Source organism: Elgaria multicarinata, chromosome 15, assembly GCF_023053635.1.
Source record: "Elgaria multicarinata webbii isolate HBS135686 ecotype San Diego chromosome 15, rElgMul1.1.pri, whole genome shotgun sequence".
NCBI classification, from domain to species: Eukaryota; Metazoa; Chordata; class Lepidosauria; order Squamata; family Anguidae; genus Elgaria; species Elgaria multicarinata.
In genome coordinates, this window is record NC_086185.1 from 17,488,218 (window position 1) to 17,513,679 (window position 25,462).

A 25,462-nucleotide genomic window follows, 5' to 3' on the forward strand; every position below is an offset into this window, starting at 1 on the left:
CCAGTTTTGGTGAAGTTCAATTCTAGTTATTTAGAAAATATTGCCTGAATATTACATTGTGCTTGCATTAGCAAGCACAATGAAACAGTACATTTCCTACCAATTTGCAGAATATTACATACACACTTTTAAACAACATGTTTTAATGTTTTTATTTACAAGACAGCTTTGTCACCAAGGCTCTCTCTGTTTGGAACATTGAGCAATTTCTCAACCAAGGTATATAAATTCTTATGCATCGCTACTCTTTGCTACTTTAAAACACAAACAAGCACAAGCACAAAACCAGAACATCAGCATCTCTCTCTCACACACAGACTTGTGAAAATTCATTCAATCTGCACAATGATGTTTGTAAACATTTCAGGAATTGCAAAACTGTGGAACTTTTTTTAAAAAAATACAAAGGGCTAAGCCAAAGCATGACAGCTCTAATTTCTCCAACAACTATCCCTCTTTAATCTGTGAAACTAAGGCAGACACTGCACGTGCACTCACACACACACACACACACAGCCCCAAACTTCTAGTAATGTGACATTAAAAAGTAAAATCTGAGGTTCTCTAAATTATGTGACATCTATGAAGCAAATACGGGATATCTATCACCATGTTTGCTTTTTTTTAAAAAGCAAAGGTGGGCACCTGCAGAGGAGAATCAACAGGCAAGGAAGTGCTTACTCCCCTACCCAAGGAAACATGATTACAAGTGCCCCTATACTACAATGCCACCACCAAGTGCACTTGTAACCATTTTCCCACTCCACCTAGGCTTCAAGATGGTGGTTAGCCTATGTGCTGGGGGCAGCAGATTCAAGAGACACATCCCCTATTGGAAGTGTTAACACACTCCATCCTGCTGAAGAACACCAGCTTTGCATTCTTTTTATTTCTACAAATGCAGGTTCTGCCCTCCAGCACATAATGCATCTAACCTGCCAATTATATAGTTTAAGGTGGAGACCAGCAGAACATACCTAACCATTTGCAGAACAAATTTCCAAATGCTCCTAAGAGCACTTTACCACAGAATAAAACCTCCAGATATGGGTATTGATCAGGCAGCGCTAGTGAGGAGCAAGATGTGCATCAAATAAAATTCCTGTCCCATATATTTGGGGATAGAAGTACAAAAGATAGCCGCCTGCATTAGAGCGAGGGCTGGACCATCTTCTCACGTGACACCATTGGCTGCCAGTGTGATTTCAAGCCCAAGTTAAAGTGGTGGCTTTAACCTTTAAAGCCTCAAATGGTTTGGGCCCGAGTTAGTCTTCTCCAGAGCCACCCTGTCCACACTGCAAAGTCATCAGCAAAGGCCGTTCTCACCCGCTCGCAGCCAAGAGCAATTGGACTGGTGAGTGTAATGAAGAGAGCCTTTATCAGCTTCATCATCTGACCCCTTCCTTGCAGGTCTTAAGGAAGGCTCTGAAGATACACTTGTTTTTGCTGGCCTTTCTTAGGCTGTAAGCTAGACCTAAGGTTTATCCCAGGATTGTCCTGGGGTCAAACCTGTTCATCTAAGTGCCAAACAGGGCATCCAGCGCTCAGGCAGGGACGAACCTGGGATGATCCTGAGATAAACCTTAGGTCTAGCTACGGCCACAGTCTCTAGGATGCATGTTTTATTGCTGTTATCTATTTATTTATTTTTGCATTTTATTGAGTATTTATTTATTCATTTTTCTATTCACATATTGTGCATAGTTTTGTATTGTTTTTATCTAGCATGCTGCTTTAAGCGGTTTCTAACCTTAAAGGCGGCCTAAAAAACCTTTAAAATAAAATAAATAACAATGTGTTTTTTCTGCTAGTAACTCCAAGAACAAAGAGTGGGACTAGACTACGAATACAGCTAAAAGTAACTAAATGGGATACGGGTGCACTCCTATGCATGTTTAGACAGAAAAAGTCCTAGAACTCCCATTATTCCCTAGCCAGCCATGATGTCTGGGGAATGCTGGGTGTTGCAGGCTTTTTTTTTTTCTGTCTAAGCACGCATAGGATTGCACCCTACATGGCTTTATTAAAACAACACTGCCTGTACGTTAAACTTACTGAAAACACAAGGCCTTTCTACTCTGACAAGACAAATGCACTTCTAATTTAGCTTAATAAAGTGAGAGACAGACTAATAATTAAAAACAGGTTGACAACTTAATTTAACTGCATACTGAAGGCAATCGTGTGTGCTGCAAAGGCACTGCACCATTTAGAATGCATGCACTGGCAGGGGGAAAAGAAAATTAAAATTGACAGTGTTAATGTGTGTTTAAAAATAGAATATTGTTCATTAAGCTGGGAGTGAAAAACTTGCATTGGAAAGGTTTTATTTTTGTAGCTGAAGGATGATAAAAGGAATGCTAGTACGAAAAGGGAACAGTGCCAGGGCTTTCAAAAAGTAGAGACTCAAGCAGCAGGACTCACCCATCTTATTCTCTGTACCACTGGGGGGGCTTGATACAGAAAAACCAAGCAAGCAACGAAATCTTTATTTCACTGCAGCAACGGTGGCCCCATTCAGACAACACACTAAACCATGCTGCTTAACCACAAAATGATTAACGGAATGCATGCATTCCATTAACCATTTTGTGGTTAAGCAGCATGGTTTAGCGTGTTGTCTGAACGGGGCCACTGACAGGGACTGGAAGTGGAGTTCCAAGAGGCCATGTGACACAAGAAGCCAACAGAGCTTCACCTGGGCCAAAAAACCTGCGGAATGTCAACTTGTTGCTCCATCTGAACAAGTTCTTCAGGCACAGATTGAGCTTCTGGATGTCACATTGGACCTCTTAGTTGCCTGTCTATTCCAACTCCGAGGTAAAGCAACTGATGTGTAGATGTAACTACTCAGTGAAGATGTAACTACTTTGTACTACTCAGACATGTTTTACACAGACACTGTCATGGCAAAATATTTCCTGCAATTTATAGTGGGTTTCTCCAATCCCCAATTGTGCTCCCTTCTTTAGCTGTCTCTTTTAATAGGCTAGGTTCTTACATTCACCCACATGAGCTCAATGAAAATATTAAGCTTCTACTTCATTAGTGCCTTTCATGTTCTTTTTAGCTCTCATGCAACGTTGCCACTCTCTAGAGGTTTATAGGCTGTGACAAGGCTCGCAGTGCATTTGGTTGTCTTCCAAGGCAGCTCAAAACACAGCAAGCACCAAATGTATTTCCCCCCTCAAATACACCTAATCTGAAGAGGTTTTTCTTTTGTTTTTTGAAAAGAATTTTATTACAGTGTTTTAAGATTTTCAGTCAAGTATCAGGCATAAATCCATGGGGGGAAATGGAAATTCAGAGTTAACATTCTCAGTTTCCATGGGGTTTAATGGTACTTGCAGTGTGATGAATAGTAAATGTATCTACTGCCTATTGGGATATAGACTTTGGGATATAGTGTAAGGGGTAGAGATTTTCTGAAGAACCTTTCAGACTGCCGGTACATAAACAATAACAATTTCAGGGAATGGGGTGGGGTGGGGATGAAACAACCTGGTTGAAACAGACTGTAGTTAAGGCTGGAAACAGCTAATCTGTCCATTGCTCACCCTGTGTTTTATGATAGATTGGAAGGCTCTTGCTGCCCATCTTCTGGTCTACAAAGTAGTTGGTAAACTAACTATGGCACTTCATTGTCTAGTGTGATAGCATATAGAGTAAGCAGAGAAAATAAGTCCCTCTTCAATGTATGCCTGCCTGTGTGCCAATCCTCATGAGGCCAGACTGCACATAGTTTGGTCAGAATGTTAATGGCTGTGGAAACCATGAAAAAAAAGAATCTCTGCCAAAGGCCAGAATGCAAAGCCTTTGAGCTGCCCTCTCCCAAGAAGAAAGTAAAGCAATTCATGAGAAATTCTACTGCTTTCAATACATGGTTACCTTCATTTTTTGTGTGAAAACAATAATTACAAATCAATTTATAATGCACACCCTTACACGTCAGTACAACTATAATTAATATTAATTTCTTCTATGCAGTCCTCTTTTCATGTTTTGAATGTTCATTGCAACTCCATTATGATTCCTAAACTTCTGGAGCCCCAATGTAATATTAACAAACTCAGCTTTTTAACAGAGTTATCTAAAGTTTTAAAAAGTACTGCTGAACATAGAAGTACATTCTCTTTGCTCTCTGAGTCAAAAGATTTCACAACCGATTCCCTGAGTGCTGAGCTCTTACTGGGCAATTTTCCATTTCTTTTCCTAATTTTGTTGTCCAAGCAGTACATAATTTATCTTAATGGGTACACAGCCTTTTCTTCTTCTTCTTCTTCTTAACGATAGCAGTGAAACAAAATGGAAGCATTTGCATTTCATAGTAATCTATAATATTCAGCTTGAAAACTCTGCTGCTAAAGAAATATGGTGCTGAAGGAAATCTGTCTGGGGCAGCTCAGTTCAATTTTCTCAAGACGTGCTTTCAAAATCAGTCCAAAATAAAGCGAGTATCACTCTATTTTCATGAACTAAAGTATTGAATGTAGTTAATAAAGAGTAATGCATGATAAATATCCTCAGCACAAATAGAATAGACTCAGTCTGACATTATGTAGAAAGTATACAGATGGCATATGCCACTTGAAGTGGTAGGGCCATTGAAGTATAGCCTTCTAAAAGAAACTACTTTAGGTGACTTTGGTTGGTGAGCCAGTGATGTCCCTTCTTGGGGAAGAAATGGTTTGGTCCGCATTATCCATGATCTATTAATATCCAGGCCAGGTAATTAAAGCATTCTACTTAGGCTTGCCTTTGACTATGGAACTCTTTTCCTAAACATGTTTGCAAGGCACAATCTTTATCCTTTGGGTGCCAAGTGAGATCTATTCTGTTCTTTCATGCTTTTCATAGCATTTAAGATTATGTTTTTAGTTTCTAGCTCAAACTCTTCATCTTTCTCATATTTCATCGTTGCACTTTATTTTTTAAAAAAATATGATGATTACTTATAAGCTGCCACAAGAGTGGTTCATATTGAGAGGCGGGCATCCGTACAAGGGAAGAAGATGGAATTCAAGCCTAAGGGGAATTAGCAGGTCACAGAAAAGAGATCTAACTTATCCTGTTCTTGGCATGCTAATATTTATTGTGCAAATCATTTGTTTTGTTTTGGCTTTGCATGGGGAAACACTCAAAGATATATTTCTCCCATCTGCATTAGTGCAGCATTCTTCAGCATATGGAATCCTTGGCAGGATTACATCTCTATATGAACATGTAGAACAGCTCACAGCACAAGTATTAAGAGGTTAAAAAGGGAAGGCTTTGAACGTGCCAACACTTCCTTCGTATTAGGAGTGTGTACTGAAGGTATTATATGCTGGATTAATGCGAACTTTAAGCTTGGAAGACACCTGAAGGCTCACCTCAACCCATTTTGTCTGTCTCTTCTGCCAAGTCGCTTGTTCATGCGCTGGTTATTTCACAGTTGGACTACTGCAACCTTCTTCTCTCTGGCCTTCCTTCTTCTCACATCAGTCCGTTGGTTTCTGTTCACCACTCTGCCGCAAAGATCATCTTCTTGGCTCGCCGCTCTGACCATGTTACTCCACTTCTGAAATCTCTTCATTGGCTTCCAATTCACTTCAGAATCCAATATAAACTTCTCCTGTTAACCTTCAAAGCTTTTCACAGTCTAGCTCCTTCCTATCTCTCCTCTCTCATCTCACACTATTGCCCCGCTCGTGCTCTTCGCTCCTCTGATGCCATGTTTCTCGCCTGCCCAAGGGTCTCTACTTCCCTTACTCGGCTTCGTCCATTTTCTTCGGCTGCCCCTTACGCCTGGAACGCTCTTCCAGAACATTTGAGAACTACAAGTTCAATCGCAGCTTTTAAAGCTCAGCTAAAAACTTTTCTTTTTCCTAAAGCTTTTAAAACTTGATTTTGTTCTGACTTTATACTGTTAGTTTTACCCTACCCAGTGCCTGTTTACCCTACCCTGTGCCTGTTTGCATTCTCTTCCCCTCCTTATTGTTTTACTATGATTTTATTAGCTTGTAAGCCTATGCGGCAGGGCCTTGCTATTTACTGTTTTACTCTGTACAGCACCATGTACATTGATGGTGCTATATAAATAAATAAATAAATAAATAATAATAATAATAATGCACTCACTTGGTGGCTTCTCTATCTGTGTGTCTTTTAGGCCCATCTTCTTATGTACCACACTACAATATTGCAGGTTACACTTTTTAGAAGGATTTATGCAATAACACACATGCAGAGTTGAAATGCAGACTTGAAAATAATCCACAAACATTACTAGCCCACAAAGAAAGTAAAGTAATAAAAAATCCTAGCCTGCATTTTGATGCTGGTTGCAGAAGAAAAGAAGGTCCCTTCTCCACAACCAACATGGAAATCTAAGCTACTAGCTACCCTCTTAGCAGGATGGTTAAAATATGTATTTTATCAAGAGCAGCAGTATGGAGGGACAAAACGTTATATCATTTCATATCAGCTATGAAGGTAGAAGGTAACACGGAAACCTAATGGACTGGCAGAGTGGGGACAGAGATCCATTCTCCTACCCGCTCATTCATGTGCGTGGAATTCCATGCACTCAGCTATGCATAATTCCTGGTCTACGGCTACTGGGTGAATTGTTAAGATACAAGACTGCATAAATCTTAAATTATTAGTAACCACACTAGACACAAAGAACATCTGTGAATTTTATTCCTGTATTTGCATCTGCCTCATCCTCATATGTACAAAATAAAGCAGGGGTGGGGCTAAAATATTAAACTATTCCTGGTGAATTCGTCACATGGTTCTACTTTGATAACCACTAATGACTGACTGGGTGATCATATGAAGCTGCTCTCAAGGTTCACCTGCTTTCATATTGGTACAGCAAAGAACAGGGCAAACTTTGATTCGATCATCTTTCTCCCCTTGAACTGATCCTGTGAATTGGCCCTACATTGCTTAGAAAATAGGACACACTGCTAACTTTTTCTCTTAGTCATTTCTACTCAATAATAAACAAGCCTTCTATAAATCACGAACACACTATATGTAGGACCGCTACTGGCACCTCATTGGTGTGACATATTCCGAATATTCTTTTGATGGATGGCAGCACTGAGCGTTCCATATACTGAAGAATAACGCACAAATGAACACCAGGCACTCTGTCACATAATTTACATCACATTAAGGTCTCATCCCTTCCCCCCATCTCGCAACTACCTACCTTTAAGAGTACCTGACTCCCAGTCAAAGATTATTTTCAGTTCAGCTGGAACTAATCTCCTCATCCCTGTCAAATGCTTAAAATGAACTTTCCAGAGCAAGCCTCAAGCTACTAGCTGCCCTAATGGTAATCACAGGCTGTTTCATCCAATTCGCTACCTTGGTGGAAAGTACAATATACACCACTAAATTCAAAAGCTGTAGCATTTTAATCCCAAGCTGTTAATTAGCCGCTACTTCGGACAACACTGCAGACAATGTCATATGACAGACAGCCCCATCATATTAGCAGTCTGGCTCGCATCAAATATGAAAATTGAAAACCAGCATTTCATTGTTCTTAAGGAGAACAATGAATTTGAATTCATTTTACATACATGCATACATACAGGATCTAAGTAATTTGTTGCTTTCCCCAACAAGATAATTTCAATGTAGTTATACACAGCTAGTGTAGTCTAGTGATTATAGTTGGATTTAAACAGGGGAGCCCAAGATCCGATCCCTTACTCCACCATTCAAACTCACAGGATGACCTTGCTCCAATCACTCTCTCTTGGTTTAGTCCAATACACAGAGCTATTGGGGAGATTTAAAAAGATAAGAGTAACGCCGAGCTCTCTGGATAAAAGTGTCCTCAGTACTAAAATACAATTCACAATCATAACAGATGTTAGCTTTTACCACCAAACCATTCAAACACTATGTTATTGCTTTAACATAGAAGTGTCCTCTCCAAAACAAAGAAACAAAAATATATGTAGGTAGATATCCTGGTAATTACTTGTGCTGTACCTGGTATATGGTGGCCAGAGCATTGGTGAGATATTGACACAGTAAATCTAAGTGTGTTTGCTCCAAAGATTTTTTTTTTAAAAAAACTTTCCCAGAAAATTGCTGTGGATTACATATATTCAGTTCTACATAGAGCTTAAACCTGATTATCTTGGGAGATAGGGAGGTAGTAGAATAATTTAATTTAGTTCTTATTTCAATTTATGAAATAAAGAATTGAACAGAATTTCTATTTTGCCACGTACAAGCTTAATCTACCCTAATATCTTGCTAAAATATAAAGTAAGTCACTATACCCTTTGTTTCCTCTCTTAACGCAGTTTGCATAGCACACTAATTCAGGTCTCGCCCTATCTTCTTTAAAAGACTGGATGTGACAAGCAGAGACGTTAGCACAAGTGATACAAAACCAATTTATTAACACCTACGCATCCAAGTATTTCTAGGCTGGAAGAAGAGAAGGGGCAACTAAGCATAGATAAAGGGCATTCTCTTCACCCTGCCCCCTAAAGGTGACACAGTAAGTAGCGAGCACATTATCTGACAAGTAAAGTGACTTCTTTTAAAATCTTCAAGCAAAGTAGGATTCACACATGGCAAATGCAATGCAGTGCTTTGGAGTGGAACTGACAGTCTTCAAATTTACCTTAGGCTACTTTCAGAAAACTCATTTTAGTTAGAAAGAAAAAAGCATTGCTCATGCACAAACATGCAGGAAAAGGCATTCTTAGATCAGCAAACTTTAAAAATTAACTATCTCCTTTTTGCCATATATCATGTATTATTTATACACAGATATTTTCTGAGTCTGTAAGTCTCTAGATTTCTAAGGAACGTATCTTTCCCCTCTTTTAATATAATTTAAATTCAAGAAGCATTAAATGAGGACATAGGGTAGATTAATGCACCACTGAATTTATAAGGACAATCTTCATCACATTCATGGCAATAACAAAACTCTTCTTGAATTTCATGATCGTGGATTGAATCCCAGTTTTATATTCAAAAAGCCCTGAAACATCTGGATGTTAAAATCTTGGTGTTTGCATATTTATTTATTTTATTATGTTTATATTGCCCTTCAGTTATAATCCCAGTGCTTACTGAAAGAATGAAAATGTAAATACAATTTTTTTAAAAAAAACTAAAGGTCATAAAACCATAAAAAATAGATATAACAATTCGCAGGATTAAAATTGCATGTAAAAAGCTTGAGAAAATAAAAACGGTATTTGCTGGGGGGTGGGGAGGCCAACTAGAGTGGTACCAAAAAGAAGGTAGTAGCCATTAGTGTCATCTTTGCTGGCAGGGGCACCCACAGGAGGCCCTCCATTACAGATCTCAATGTATGGATAGGTACATATGGAGATAGGTGATCCTACAAGTACCCTGGTACTAAGCCATAAAGGGTGTTAAAAGTCAACAACAGCATTTTGAATTAGGTCTGGGAATAGACTTCACAGCCATTTGGTATAGAGCTGCATTCTGCACTAATTAGTGCTAAATATTATTCAAAGTCACATCTAGCACATTAAAGTAGTCTAACCTGGAGGCTACCGAAACATGTATAACTGAGGCCAAACTACCTTTTCCCAGATAGGGTCAGAGCTGGCATACCAGACTAAAATGGTAAAGGGACTCTGTGACACAGAAGCAGTGTGTGCTTCTAGTAATAAAGATAGATTAAGAAATGCCCCCAACCTACAAACCTGTCATTTTAGTGGGAGCCCAACCCCTCTCTAGCACAAGATGAACATCACTAGCTTGGGCAGATGGACCACCTACCTTGTCTACCAACCTAGACAAAGTACCTCTACCTTGTCTAGATTGAGTTTCAATTTATTAACCCAAGTGATTTAATATTTCCTACAACTTCATCTGAATTAGATTAAACCGGGGGGGGGGGATGAGTTGGTTGTTAAGTCAGGGCAAAAGTGAATGATTTGATCCTCAATCTATTTTGCAAATATGTCACAAGGGGACTCTGACAATTTCAGGAACACACAAGCAGCACATGGGTGCAATAGCACCTCCCGCCCAGTTTCCCTAGCAACGGGTGAATATAGGCTTATTGTGTGTGATACTGGAGGCTTGGATGCATAGGTTGAATGGAGGGTAGAGAATGCAAGATAAATGATCCCCCTAGTCCCTTCAAATTCTACAATCACTTAATAAAACTAAAAATATTCTCTGTGGCTGTCCCCTGGTTGTGACAGTCCCTGCCCTGGGAAATCTGTCTGGCCATTTTCCTGTTCTTTTTTCACCACCTTTTGAAGAGTCCTTATAATTACAGCAGGCATTTACTTTCATTTTTCTTGAACTGCACTTCAGCTACCATTGTATCAGTATTAGATCTTGTTTTAGTTGTTTTTAATGTATTTGTTCATAGTTTTTAAATGGGGAGGGGTCTTGTTGGCTGCCTTTGGTATCTGTGATATGGAAAGGCAGGATATGTTTTCCCAAATAGATCAAAGAAAACAAAAATTGAGCAGATTAAAAAAAAATAGTTACCATTTCTATCCAGTTCTGACCCAGGGCATGGGTTTGGGGAGGAGATCATGTGTGTTAAAATATTACCTAAAAGTAGGTTTATTTCATGTGTACCTCCAATGAGTTAGGCAAGGGGGTACATAGGGGTTATCTTATATTTAATCCACGCACACTAAAATATCTCAAGTTGACTTATAAATTCAAGGTTATCAAATAGTGCCAGGCAATGGGAACAGGAAATAAATTGGGTAGCTTATTTCAGCATGTAACAGCCTTACAGGAAAATTAAGACCGAGAAGTGAAATGCCTCTGCTACATTCATGGAGATTTAGCAACTTAACAAGATACAAATAGACCAAAAAGAAGGAGGAAGAGGATAAATCCTTGGAGGCAATATTATTTCAACTGTTTTAACCTGAAGTCCTCAGAAGTGCTTATCAATACTATCCAGATTCAAGCAGGATTAAGCTAATTCAATCCAAATGGATACATGTAGTCAGATTTTGAAATGTTCCAGAAGCTAAAACCTTCCAAATGACTTAAACAAGAGACAGACAGGCATGTAATAGTTTGTGCAAGGACAAAAAATAATAATAATCCACATTAACTAATAGTTGATGGTAGTGGGAGACTCAAGAGCACTGTAATTTTGAAATGTAAATCACCAAAGTAACAAACTTAATAAGACAAAGCAGTTATTCTATTCCTTAAAATCAGGCAATGATAATAATAAAACATGCTAGCACAAAAATACTTATCTATTTTGTTTTGTTTTAAATCTTCATGTTGTGTTCTGAAAATATGTAAGATTAGAGGATGATAGACCACTCTGGGAAAGACACCCCACAAATTTTACTTCATTAGGCCTGGTTCACACATAATGACAACCCAGAATATGGTTAGAATGTAGTGACACTGACCAATGAAGAGACGAACACCCTTTTGTAATCAGAGCCTATATATATATATATATATATATATGAGATTCCTTTGTCATGTGTGCTTTTTTTACTATTTTAAAAATTAAACATACATCATTACAATTAAAGAAAACAACATACTACATAAATGTTGAATACATAATATCATATCTACACAACATAATCAAACTTAACATATAAGTGCACCCCCCCAGCTCGGGATCTCATCCCTGATTCCAAAATCTCACACTTTCTTCTGCTGGCGGTTTCCCACTTCCCTTAGAAAACACAAATATTAGGAACTGTTTCCAAATTCCTTCAAAATCATTTGTTTTAGCTATACCTCTTCTCCACTTAATATTACAAAGTGCTTCTGATTTGCATTTTGCTGGAGTATCCATGGTGCAGCATTGAAAGTAAAGGATTAAGTTTGAATTCTCCACCCTTGCGTGTTTGTTTGGGAAGTTACGCACTGGGGTAAGGAGCCTTCCTCCCCATTTGGGGGACAACAATTGTATGCCCGATAGAATTCAAACAGTAAGTTCATTAACCATGGTTCAGACATATGAAAGTCTATCCCAAATAATAAACCATTGTTCTTTTAATCTTTAAGTGGAAATAGAGAGAGGAAAGACTTGCCATATAGATTATATTTATTTGCCAGTGTAAACAGCTGTGTATTCTAGAGGACAGGAAACACATTATGCAAACAACTGTGGACATCTACTGATGAAAGAACCTATAGAAATAAAATGTTTTATTATGGTTTTAATTTTTGTGAACCGCCCAGAGAGCTTCAGCAATTGGGCGGTATAAAAATGTAATAAATAAATAAATAAATAAAATTATTATAGCATAGCTACCCACAAGTCTTGGCATGTGGATATATACCTATGTTACAATAGCTATTAAAATACTAAATTTTTGAAGGAGTCAGACCATTAATAGCTTTTTAATATCTAAAGTATTTAACATTTTACGTTTAACACCTTAATACGTAGCATTTTTTTTTTAAGGAAAAAGAAATTGCTGCCTGGTATAAAACCTCCCGTATTAATTAATTTTACCACATTACTCCTTGGAAAAGAGAATGCTTTTGTTCAGAAGCTAATAAAGGTATTGTCATGATGCTTAGGAATGGATTTGTTCACTGAATTTGGAGAAATAATGACAAGCCTGATGTATTCTGATCGGAATCCCTGTTAAAATGAATCTGGATTAAATTTGGCAGTGTAAAACTAAAAAAGGTAATATTGTTCCAGAACAGTTTAATTAGCACTTAGGATTTGTTGGAGGTGGGGGGGTTCCTCCTGAAATATCAAAGTACTGTTTCTTTTTCTCATTGCAATTCATAAAAAAACAGAGGAAAAACAGAACACTCAAGTTCAAAAAGCCCTAGTTTAATAGTGACATCATATTTATTTTTTTAATTATGGCATTACAACATTCCAAGCAAGGCACACAAAGTTTAGGTGACCCAGAATAAACACCACGGGGGAAAGCAAATGTAAGAAATTAACAGATTACTGTCACTACTTCTGGATTATCCTGATAGTTCATGCTACAGCAACCTGACCAAGAATCAATTTCAGCTATTTTATGAATGACTAGGTGATATGCCGGTCCATGAATGGTGTTTATAACATAAAGCAATTTTCAATATCTTCTGCTGAAGAAATCGTATTTATGGGACGTCCTGAAGGAATAATAGCAATTTGTACTGGTCATGACCATGAGTCATAGTTTGGTGGCAAGAGAAGAGTCTTGGGAGTTCCACCCAAGCATGCTGGGAGTTGTAGGCATAAGCCTTGTTTTTTTTACAAAATTCTTTAAAAATACTTAAAATCCAAAATTTAATGTTTTTATATTTTTCTGTACATTGTACAGCCAGACCTATCAGCGTGCCAAATTTAAAGTTTCTACTTCAGCCCTCTAAGATATATGTCTGTGAGGTAATCATCTTAAATTAGCAGGCCAATGCTAGGCCCGTGAGTTAAAGTTTAAACAAATTAAATTAATTTTTTTTTCTTCTTTCAACCTCACAACAACCCTGCAAGGTTGTTGTTGTTGTTGTTGTTGTTGTTGTTATATTTATTTATATCCCGCCTTTTGCCCAATACTGGGCCTCAAGGCAGCCTTACAAAATTTAAAACATACATTTTAAAACCTAGGAAAAGAAATGTAGAAAAAAATAAAAATAAAACATAAACGTTTAAAATACACGACAATATTACAAGTCCTTAACATAGATGGAGGACCAGGTTATTCTCCAAAGGCCTGATGGAACAAACAAGTTTTAGCCTGCTTCCGAAAGTCCATCAAGGAGGGAGCCAGTCTAGCTTCCCTGGGAAGAGAGTTCCAAAGCACTGGAGCAGCCACCGAGAAGGCCCTCTCCCATGTTCCCACCAAGCGTGCCTGTGAAGATGGTGGGACTGAAAGAAGGCCTTCTCCAGAAGATCTCAAAGCACGGGTAGGCTCATAAGGGAGAATACGGTCTTTCAGATAACCTGGACCCAAGCCATATAGGGCTTTATAGGTCATAACCGGCACATTGAATTGTGCCCGGAAACAGACTGGAAGCCAGTGGAGCTGTTTTAACAGGGGAGTTGTGTGCTCCCTGTAACCAGCCCCGGTCAACAATCTGGCTACAGCACTTTGAATCAGCTGGAGTTTCCGAACACTCTTTAAAGGCAGATCCACATAGAGGGTGTTACAGTAATCCAATCGGGATGTAACTAAGGCATGTGTCACTGTGGCCAGGTCCGAGATCTCTAGGAACGGGCGCAGCTGGCGCACTAGCTTTAACTGTGCAAATGAACTCCTGGCCACCGCTGAAACCTGGGCATCCGGGCTCAGGGCTGAATCCGGAAGTACACCCAAGCTGAGGACCTATGTCTTCAGGGGGAGTGTAACCCCATCCAGCACAAGCTGAATCCCTATTCCCTGATCTGCCTTTCAACTGACCAGGAACACCTCTGTCTTATCTGGATTAAGCTTCAATTTGTTCGTCCTCATCCAATCCATTACTGCCAACAGACACCGCTTTAGCACAGAAACCACTTCCTTGGAATTGGGTGGAAAGGAGTAGTAGAGTTGGGTGTCATCATGGTGGAACTGCACCCCACAACTCTGGATAACCTCTCCCAACATTTTCATGTATATGTTAAATAGCATGGGGGACAAAACAGAGCACATCTTGTTTAACCCATTCCCAGTCTTTCACTATCAAGAAGCAGTTAGCTAGTCTTATTAGCTATGTAATCAACGATACTGCAAAAGTATCTTGATACAAGAAATAACTTATAGTTCAGTTAAGAACTAAAAAAAAGTCAGAACTGGCAAAGAATGGGGAGGAACTTATGTCTTTCTAATACGTTAAAGGTTTCATGAATAATTTTCTACCCACTTCACAAATCATTTCATTTTACTGTTTGAGGATTTTCACAGCAATAACACAAAATTGAGAAATAGAAATCCAATTATAAAATTTGACATATTACTTCTTTCTTATGATTTCTTTATATACATCGTCCGCACATTCGGAGCAACAAAATTAAACTTAATTAGCATTAAATTATCCTGAACAGAGCATCCTTTGAAGTCTGCCTATACACGAATATATCAAAATTTAAATTGAACAAATAAGCTACTCTTGGAGTTCTTTGCTGACATCTATACACCAAGGAACTCTGAAATGTCCACTCATGTTTCCTCTGTGGCTATAATCTAGAGGCACTTATATGACAATGCAGTTCCTTTACTAAACAGTTCTCATTTAAGTATATTTACTCTTCCTGTCTTTTTTGCCTCTGCATTTCAATACATGGTGACTGACCAACTGTGACAGTTAGTTGGTACTCCACAATGTAAACTTTTGAAATGAAACTATCCTAGGGGTTTTATAATTCAGTGTCCTGGCTCCACGGTAGAAAAGATAGGGGTCATAAAACTACCAAATATAGCCTACTCAGAGATGCAATCAAATTATTGAGAAGCCCAACCGTACCACCATTTTTCTTGCCCATTATAAAATCTAAATGCATTGGATTGTATCGAATGGTATCATTTCACTAGTACAGAGTGCAGATGACTCAAAGACTCACTATGATCAATTTGTATTGTATATTGTGTATAAAATCGTTTGGCAACTTGGGCAACACATTTTTGACAGAATCAGAGATGTATATAGCTAGGGTATTGTCTGGCCCTTTGTTATGTATACTTTTCAGCTTTTGCAACTTAAGGATGCGGGCAAACATCTTGGGAGGACTGAGGCCTACTACCTGTATTCTATGTCCTCTCTCACCTTGGACTTTAAAATCTGCCAGGGCAAAACTTGGGGTTTGGACTACAGAAGTAATAAATGCTTCTTTGAATAATGGGATGGAAAAAGTGCTTTCTTTGAGGGAGGGGGATCATCTTTAGAGGCTCTACTTCTTGGACCACCATTAAGATCTGTAAGGATGGACCACCAATTCAGTGGTAGCCACTATCCAATAGAATTCCTTCTTGAGATATATGGCTGATCCCAACTGTTGTCATTATTAAAAGGACTTTAAAAACATATTTATTTTCTCTGGCTTAGAACGTCAAGATTTGTATTTAGTGATTTATTTAAGAAAATGTATACATCGTTAAGTATACATTACTTAATATATTCTGAAGGAATCAACCTTAAAGTCATCTGTTCTCAAACTTTTGTCAATTAAAAAGAAAAAGAGAAATAAAACACGGATTAACAGCACAAATAGTATTAAAGTAGTTACTAAGAGATGATTCTGTGATTCTCAACTATACTACCACATATAAATAATAATAATAATAATAATAATAATAATAATAATAATAATAATAATAATAATAATGTTGGTCCTGATTTGTTTTTATTTGTTTTTGGCAGGATTCCATAAAAGTGTTCTTGTTCAGGATTCCAGCTAATTGCCCTGCTCTATGATACGTTAAACTGTAGAAGTGCAAACAAGCCATTTCACTATCATCCCCCTTCCCCCAATTCTCAATTTTACATGTTTCCTTTTTCCAAGTGACACTCAACATCTCATAGGGTGTGGTGCCCACTGACCATGCTTATTTCTAAATGAGCTGGTGGAGGGGGGCTGTTTCCCTTCCCTTCATACGTTGTTGTACTTCTGCAAACCTCAGGGTTCCCACTTGTTTCTCAATAGCCTCATTTTGACACCATTTCTGTCAACATTGAGACACAAATTGATGCACCTGTACTACACCTCTCTGTCATCATGACTTGTTATGGCTTCCATAGTTCTGCTGTGGTTCTGGAATGCTATGTCTGACAAGTCTATCTACTGTCACACAAAGCTGTAGTATAGATAGTGTCTTCGCTTCATCTTCTTGCAAACTTTCATAACATTTCCCTGAAAAAGTTGAAAATAATTATGGGTCTGTTTTGTTTTTTGTCCCCCCCCCTTCTTGAATAAGCTTTTAGATATGAAACTAACTTCTGTCTTTAATAAGATGAAAGATTTTGCTATGAATTAACATCAAATTATTGAAGATTCTGGGAAGCATATTATTTGCTCTCCCAATCTTCCTGACCTTTTCGTATTAAAATCTAATTTCCATTCTGCAAATACAGGCTGCTTTAGCAACATCTTAAGCATAAGAACTTTGTTGTCTTTTTTGTAACCTGATTGCCCATGTATTAACATGGGATTTTTAAAGCCCTCTGAAAAACACATACAGAATGAAGGATTTTGTCATTTATATTGTCCATCTTAAAAAATACTGCTGTTTTTCTGTACATGTATACAACTAATTTTGTATAAATGACATGAAGTACAGTGTGAAGTCTATGAGTTGATTCACTTAGGTTGTCTTCAGAAGTTCTTTCCTCTTGCAAATGAGAAGAGAGGGCCTTCTCAGTAGCTCTGCTCATTTGTGAAACAGTCCCTCCAGGGAGATTCACTGCTTATCTTTTCAGTATCAAGCAAACACCATCTTATTTCCCCATACTTTTAAGAAGTATTGTAAGTCTGAATGAATTGATTTAATCTGTTTTATTTGTTGCATTTCATTTTGTTGTTGTATCATGTAAGTTTGACTTTTATATAGCAGATTATTTTATTGATGTACTTGTTATAAACCATCTTACAGAATTTTATTAAAAATGAAGGGGAGATGCACTTTTCTAAATAAACAAATACAAATGGGAGACTTGAATGCCTAAGGGTTATAGTACATTGTGCTAGACAAACTCATGAGATCCCATTCTCAATTGAGTTTTCCTTCTAATGAAGAAAAGGATCACGACATGCTTTAAAAGAGGGTTGGATTATTATTATTATTATTATTATTATTATTATTATTATTATTATTATTATTTATTTATTTATATAGTACCATCAATGTACATGGTGCTGTACAGATTACACAGTAAATAGCAAGACCCTGCCGCATAGGCTTACAATCTAATAAATTCCTGGAGGCGAAGGCTATCAGTGGCTACTAGCCCTAATGGTTGTGTGCTCTCTCCAGTATTCGAGGCAATAAGCCTGTATGCACCAGTTGCTGGGAAACATGGGTGGGAGGGTGCTGTTGCACCATGTCCTGCTTGTTGGTCCCTGGCCAATGACTGGTTGGCCACTGAGTGAACAGAGTGCTGGACTAGATGGACCCTTGGTCTGATCCAGCATGGGACTTCTTATGTTCTTATGACACCTGGCATGTAAGAAAAAGGTTAGCTACAACATGAAAATACGGTCATGGGAGCCCCTTTAAAAATAGAGGAATCTTTCCCTCTTCTCAGACATATTACTTTTCCAACAAGTGAACGCCACACACGAAATCTATGAAAATTGTATGTATGAGGCCCATGCCTATTGCCCATTAGTATATAGAGGACCTAAAGCTTGAGTTTAGTTATTAAGGTATACAATAATTTACGCTGCTTATCTGTTAATGCTGTTTATAGAAAACCTAGCTTTTATCCTGAAATGGAACAAATTTAACTGAAGCAAAACCCACTTCAGATGTATGCAAAATCTTAGGATTAATAAGGACTTCAAATCCATTAATAAATCTTTTCCCCTCCTACTGATGCAATGGTTTTAATTAAACTTTACCAACCTTTTTGGTTTAATCCCTTGAGCTGACCTCTCACACACTAGAGGTTTTAAATCAAACTGGGAGAAAAAATCCTCAAAGCTACAACTTTAAGTGTTAGCCAGAGAAAACCAATAAAGGAATTATCAAACATGTTTGCTAAACCGCTAAAGCTTTGGAAAACTATATAGCGGGTTTTTTTTTTAAAAAAAAACCAAAACAAAACAGAGAGAAATCTGTGGATTTGGTAAATCCATAGTAGGCAAGGACAACTTTTTTTGTTGAATTCTGGTAAAATTTACATCTGGATTCCATATATGCAATTATGAGGGACTTTGCTCTGCTATGATTTGGAATAAAGAACTCTGATTGTGAGAAAAATAGCCACTAGCACTGTTCTGCAGACTCATGAATAGTTCACACAATGTTGTAATAGGTTCTAATGCTTGCACAAGAGATTGAAAACACTGTTGAACAAAGAAAACACCATCTTTAGAATTAGTATAACTTTTGTCACACAATGTTTTAGTTTGAGCTTCAAAAGAGCCCTTTCATGAACAGAAAATTCCCTCCGTGAGCACAGGGGCAGCTTTGAATCTAATATTTTTGTTTTTATTGAACACAATGGGTTGAACACACTGACTCCAACATAGAAGCCCCCCCATACATATTACTCCATTGATAACTGAGGGGCTGCAGGTCCTGTCCCTGATCTTACATACCTACTCTAGCTCCACACCAACCTGATACATGCTTGTCTGAAAAGGAGACTGTATAAATGAGCTCACATGTAGTGGCTCCTCTTCCGATGTGTGTCAAGTGATGGGCTAGCCCAGGTTTGTGACATGGACGGCAAGGGTGCAGTTCCACTCTCCAGTCATCACATGAAAGAGACTACTATCATTCGTTCATATAGGTCAAATACTTATCAGCAAGATTGCAAATGGGGTTTGCAAGTACACTACTTCTTTAATACTTGAACAGGCCTCTTCAAGATGGTGGAAACTCTCTCTCTCTCTCTCTCTCTCTCTCACACACACACACACACACACACAAGAGCGAGAGAGAGAACATTTTTAAAAGTTCTACGAAATTAAGACACATCTGCAATTTTTAATAAGAAGTTCTGATTTAAGTAGTTCTGAGAAAGATAAAGGAAACACTCTGTGCACTATCATTGCAAGGTAGTTAATGAGCTGAAAATTATCATGACACTGATGTTACAAGGTGCCTCATCTAAAGTTCAAAGTACTTCACAGTAATGTGCTGTGTTATTACTACATTTAGCTTCATAGCAAAACAAATTTATTTTCTTGCTTTTCCCTAGTTCAATAAACATCTGGAAAAGCAGAGGGACAGACTACAGGTCACATAATCCTACAATTTAAAATAAAACGTTTCAAGCACTTTCCAGACCTTAATAGATACAAATACTCTTAAGGCACAATCCTATGCATGGATAGAAAAAAGTCCTACAAATCTCAGTATGATCTTTTTCTGTCTAAATACCGATAGGATCGTATCTTCAATGGCTTATCGCTCCATATACCTTTGCTTGCGCTCTCCACATGTTCAAGTTCATCTGGGAATTTTAAGATGTTTCGATGATTCTCTTCACAAATTTCAGCCAGAAAATGCAAAAGTGTTGTCTTTTGATCAGATGATTTTGTATCTCTGATCTGCAAATGGAAAGAAAAGAGGGAAGTTTGTTATGTCTTGATGATACATTTTTCTCCTCTTCTTTTTTTCCTAAAGGAATAAAAAAAATTCAATACGTGTTCTTGGATCTGATTCCAGATATTAATTAATTACATTTCACAACAGCACTAAACAGAAAATGTGTTTTTAAAACAGGTTTTTCTTCGATTCTGTTACATTTTAAAACATTAATTTCTATAGATCTATTTTGCCTTCAGGATACTAGAAGTCTAGTTTCATGTCCTTTTGTTACTAAAGCACCAATCCCATATCCACTTACTTGGGTGTTAACCCCACTGAACTGAATGGGACTTACTTCTGAGTAGACATGTATAGGATTGCACTGTAAAAGAAGATGGGCAGGCTTTGTTGCTTCTCCTAAGCAACTTGCTTTGAAAAAGTTGGGTAAATCTGAACAATGTCCAAGATATGAAGCTGAAATGAAGAATCCAATAGCCATCACAACTAGTAGCCATTGATAACCTGATCCTGTAATCAGCTAATCCCCTTTTAATGTCATAAAAGTTGGTGACAGTCCACTTTAGCAGTGAATTCCGTAGTGTAACTAAGTGCTGTGTGACCTACAGCTATTTGAATGTCACCATTCACCACTGTTAATGATCATAATTTTTAATATTATGAGGTGGGAGGCACTTCTCTCTATCCGCTTTCTCCACAGCATGCATAATTTTATAAATCGTCATCAACCCCTTCCCACTCTTTCCTCTTTTTTATTAAACTAAAAAGCCCCCAAATGCTTTATCCTGCCCTTTTAGGGGAGTTGCTTCAGCCCCATGATCATTTGGGTTGTCTCTTTTGGCATCCAGTTCTACTATACAGAAATTAAATTTTAAAATTTTGTAAGAAAATAAACATAATTAGTTGGATCCAAACCACTTACGATTATTCTCTTACAAAATGGATATATATATATATATATATATATATATATATATATAATTTTCTTTTTTCTAGGCAGATAATTTCTGCAAGTTAGAGCGACATTTGTTTTTTGTTTTGTTTTTCCTTTACAAGAGAAGCTACAAAGAAGATAAAGAGGACGTTAGCATGATCATTAATCATCCTCAGTGTTAGAAGTTATTCTTTGCTACTCACCACACTTCTGCAGATGTAACGAATCCCCTCAACTGATTTCCTAACGGATAGAGGACTGATCGAAATATAGTGGCACCCAAAAGAAGGTATCATTATCTGGTCTCATAGTGCAACTCTTAGGGTATCTCATTTTTTCTGTAGGCAATGTATGCCAAGTTACAGTCTAATCTTATATACAGATTACAGTCGATCATAATATTCTGATGAATTTATTTCTTTTGAGAAAAAGAAAGGGGGGAGAGGGAAAGAGATAGAACTGTTTCCAAGACATTTCTATATTGCACTGTAAGCAGCTCAAATGCCTTCAGTAGAACACTAACTGGACAGGAAAACCTCTCTATGCAAGTACTTTGTATGCTAGAATGTTTCAACATCAGTGACATTTACAGGTAATGGGAAGGGAAATTCCTTACATCCTAACCATGGCCTGCCCTGACTGCACTAACCGAAGCTAGCTTCAAACCACAACTGCTCAACTTTAGAGGTTATCATGATTACCATTAATATCAGTGCAGATGTATTGATACACCATGGTAGGACCTGAAAAGGGAAAGGCAGGATTTGCACAGTTGGGAAGAAGAATACTGTATAAGACCATGGCACACTTCTGATTTCCTAACCATGATGAGGTGTTTATAATAGCACCAAGCTCGTCGAAGCCTTCCACTTGTTCCCGTGATCCAATTCCCTCTCGCGTCTTTATTAATCTTATCCCCGCTATCCTCCCGTCCTTGCTTCACATCATTAATTCTTCTCTGTCCTCTGGCTCATTTCCCTCTGCTTTTAAACATGCTACTGTCTCTCCCATTCTCAAAAAACCCACTCTTGATCGACTTTCTCTGTCTAACTACCGACCTGTCTCTCTGTTGCCCCTTGTCTCAAAGATTCTGGAACGTGTGGTCTACTCTCGCTGTCTTGACTTTCTCTCTAGTAACTCTGCTCTGGATCCCTTTCAATCTGGATTCCGTCCTTTGCATTCCACTGAAACAGCCCTTACCAAGATCACCAATGATCTTCTCACTGCCAAGTCTAAGGGCCATTATTCCGTCCTTATTCTCCTTGATCTAACTGCAGCCTTTGACACGGTTGATCACGATCTTCTCTTAGATTCCCTCCATGACCTTGGACTCTGTGGCTCTGTCTATAACTGGTTCGCCTCCTATCTAGAGGGTCGCTCTTTCAGCGTGTCGGCTAACGGCAGCTCGTCCTCCTCCTTTCCCCTTTCAGTAGGGGTTCCGCAAGGCTCGGTGCTCGGCCCGCTGCTGTTTTCTCTATACATGCTGCCCTTGGGTAAACTTATTCAATCTCATGGCCTCCAATATCACCTGTATGCCGATGACACACAACTATATCTCTCATCTCCGGAACTTTCTCCTGATGTCCACGATCGTATCTCAGCATGTCTTTCAGATATCTCAGCCTGGCTGCTTCATCGCCGTTTGAAACTCAATATGGCAAAAACTGAACTGCTTGTTTTTCCTCCTAAACCTTCTCCTCATCTCTCATTCTCTCTTACTGTCAACGATGTCACGCTTACTCCGGTCAAGGAAACTCGTAGCCTTGGCTTTATATTTGATTCCTCGCTCTCCTTTATTCCTCATATCGAGGCAGTAACTAAATCTTGTCGTTTCTTCCTGTATAATATTGCCAGGATTCGACCATTTTTGTCTGTCTCTTCTGCCAAGACTCTCGTTCACGCAATGGTTATATCTCGGTTGGACTACTGCAACCTCCTCCTCTCTGGCCTCCCCTCATCTCACATCAGTCCGCTGGTCTCTGTCCACCACTCTGCCGCTAAGATCATCTTCCTGGCCCGCCGCTCTGACCATGTCACTCCGCTTCTGAAATCTCTTCATTGGCTCCCAATTCACTCCAGAATCCAATATAAACTTCTCCTGTTGACCTTCAAAGCTTTTCACGGTCTAGCTCCTGCCTATCTCTCCTCTCTCATCTCACACTATTGCCCCGCTCGTGCTCTTCGCTCCTCTGATGCCATGCTTCTTGCCTGCCCAAGGGTCTCTACTTCCCTTGCTCGGCTTCGTCCATTTTCCTCTGCTGCCCCTCATGCCTGGAATGCTCTTCCAGAACACCTGAGAACTACCAACTCAATCACAGCTTTCAAAACACAGCTAAAAACTTTTCTTTTCCCTATAGCTTTTAAACTTTGAGCTTGTTCTGACTCTATACTGTTAGCTTCACCCTTCCCGGTGCCTGTTTACACTTCCCTGTGCCTGTTTGCATTCTCTTTCCCTCCTTATTGTTTACTACAACTTTATTAGATTGTAAGCCTATGCGGCAGGGTCTTGCTATTTACTGTGTTATCTGTACAGCACCATGTACATCGATGGTGCTATATAAATAAATAATAATAATAATAATAATAATATTAGAATCTGATGGATATTTAAATGTTCTGCAATGAGACAAACTTAGTGGGCTGTTGCACCAATTCTCCCTCTTCACCCATGTGTGTGTATGTATATGAACATATATGAAACACACCAGCATGTGTTAGAGTGAACAACTATTAAGAGTCCCAGTACTGGGAAAAAGGTGGGATATAAATAAATATAGGAATAATAATAATGCATCAATTATGGAAATGCCGAACAATAGCTAGCCAGTTCAACTACAGAAAAACTGTGAAGCTACCAACAAGATTTAGTAAGCTCCTAACTGCTTTTGCATTTATTTTCTTTCATTCAAACATTGCTTCTTTTTGCATCATATTTGGATAAATATTAACTGTTCAGTGAAATCAACAATCATGGATGCTTCAGTGAATATATCAAAAGTACTTCTCCTGCTTGCCAGCTTTGACACAGTACATGAATTCTAATGGAGGTCTCCTTTATTTAAGCAAAATTAAGTTCTGTGCTCTCTGCCAAGGGTTGTTTACAAATCATTGCTTTCTCCAGTAACGCCACATGCTGCAATATAACATCCGGAAAGATAATGCATTTTTAAGGATTTGCAATCAACATAAAGACATTAGTTTTGTAGCTAGAACTAGACAGGTTTAATACATGCTTTCCTGGATGTATTTCTACAACTGCCATTGAACAATGGCCCTCCCCAGTGCTCCACGACTAGAAATATCTAAGCAAACAAGCAATATTGTGCTTGCTGATTTCAATGCAACCCATGTGGCAAGTCATTTGTATAGAACTAGGGGTTTTCACCATAAAGCACTCCTTTAAAAAGTGTAGGAGTAGCACTCATTGGTTCTGTAACATGGAATGAAAAAATAACAGGTAAGGGGAGAAAAAGGCTGAGACTGATTTTTTATTTAATAAAACAAGATTCCCCCCCTCAATAAACTATATCCAAAGGCTATTTTAAAAACACCAGGGCCTTCAATTAAACACTGCTACAGATCACCACTAATAATAAATAGCATTTTTGTTCCTACAGAAAAATATACTGTGTCTTTTATGATCTCTTCCTTCCAATTCTCTGTCTTTTCTATTAAGCACCCACAGACACATCTACAAATTGTAGATGCGAGGGAGACTGGAGCAGGCAGGCACCATCGGGGCCTGCTTCAGTTGGACCCCCCCACACAGGGCTAACTGCCATCTTCACCCTGTGGGGAAGAAGATGCAAGGGAGACTGGAGCAGGCAGGCACCATCGGGGCCTGCTTCAGTTGGACCCCCCCCCCACAGGGCTAACTGCCATCTTCACCCTGTGGGGAAGAAGATGCAAGGGAGACTGGAACAGGCAGGCACCATCGGAGCCTGCTTCAGTTGGACCCTCCCCCCCAGGGCTAACATCTTCAACTTGTGGGGAAGAAGGAGCTGTTGGTTTGCCCCTCCATTGGGAGATGAGAGGACGGAGCAGGGCCTTCCCACCAGCCTAAACAGTCTCCTTAATTTCTTTTTATTTTCTCCCTCTTCCCTCCCCATCCACTTTTCCTTGTGTGTCACGTCTTTTTTTAGAATGTAAGCCTGAGGGTAGGGACTGTCTTCTTTATTGATACATTGTAAGCCGCTCCGAGAGCCTTTTGGCTGAGGTGCGGGATAAAAATACTCTAAATAAATAAATAAATAAATAGTTATAAGTTGTATCTTACAGAGTATTCCTAGAGCCACATATTAGTTGCATGTTAGTTTCATTTGGCATTCAGATTCAGATGTTTGTTTTTTTTGTTTTTAAAAATCAC

General features: G+C 38.6%; 1 protein-coding gene across 1 annotated transcript in view; it reads right to left on the reverse strand.

Annotated features, from left to right (window-relative positions):
• Positions 1-25,462, reverse strand: part of DIAPH2 (diaphanous related formin 2) — a 327,319-nt gene that overhangs the window by 166,489 nt on the left and 135,368 nt on the right. Inside the window, exon 22 of the mRNA XM_063141950.1 lies at positions 20,035-20,164. Within this exon, the coding sequence (XP_062998020.1) occupies positions 20,035-20,164 (130 nt within the window). The remainder of the gene's footprint in view (positions 1-20,034; positions 20,165-25,462) is intronic.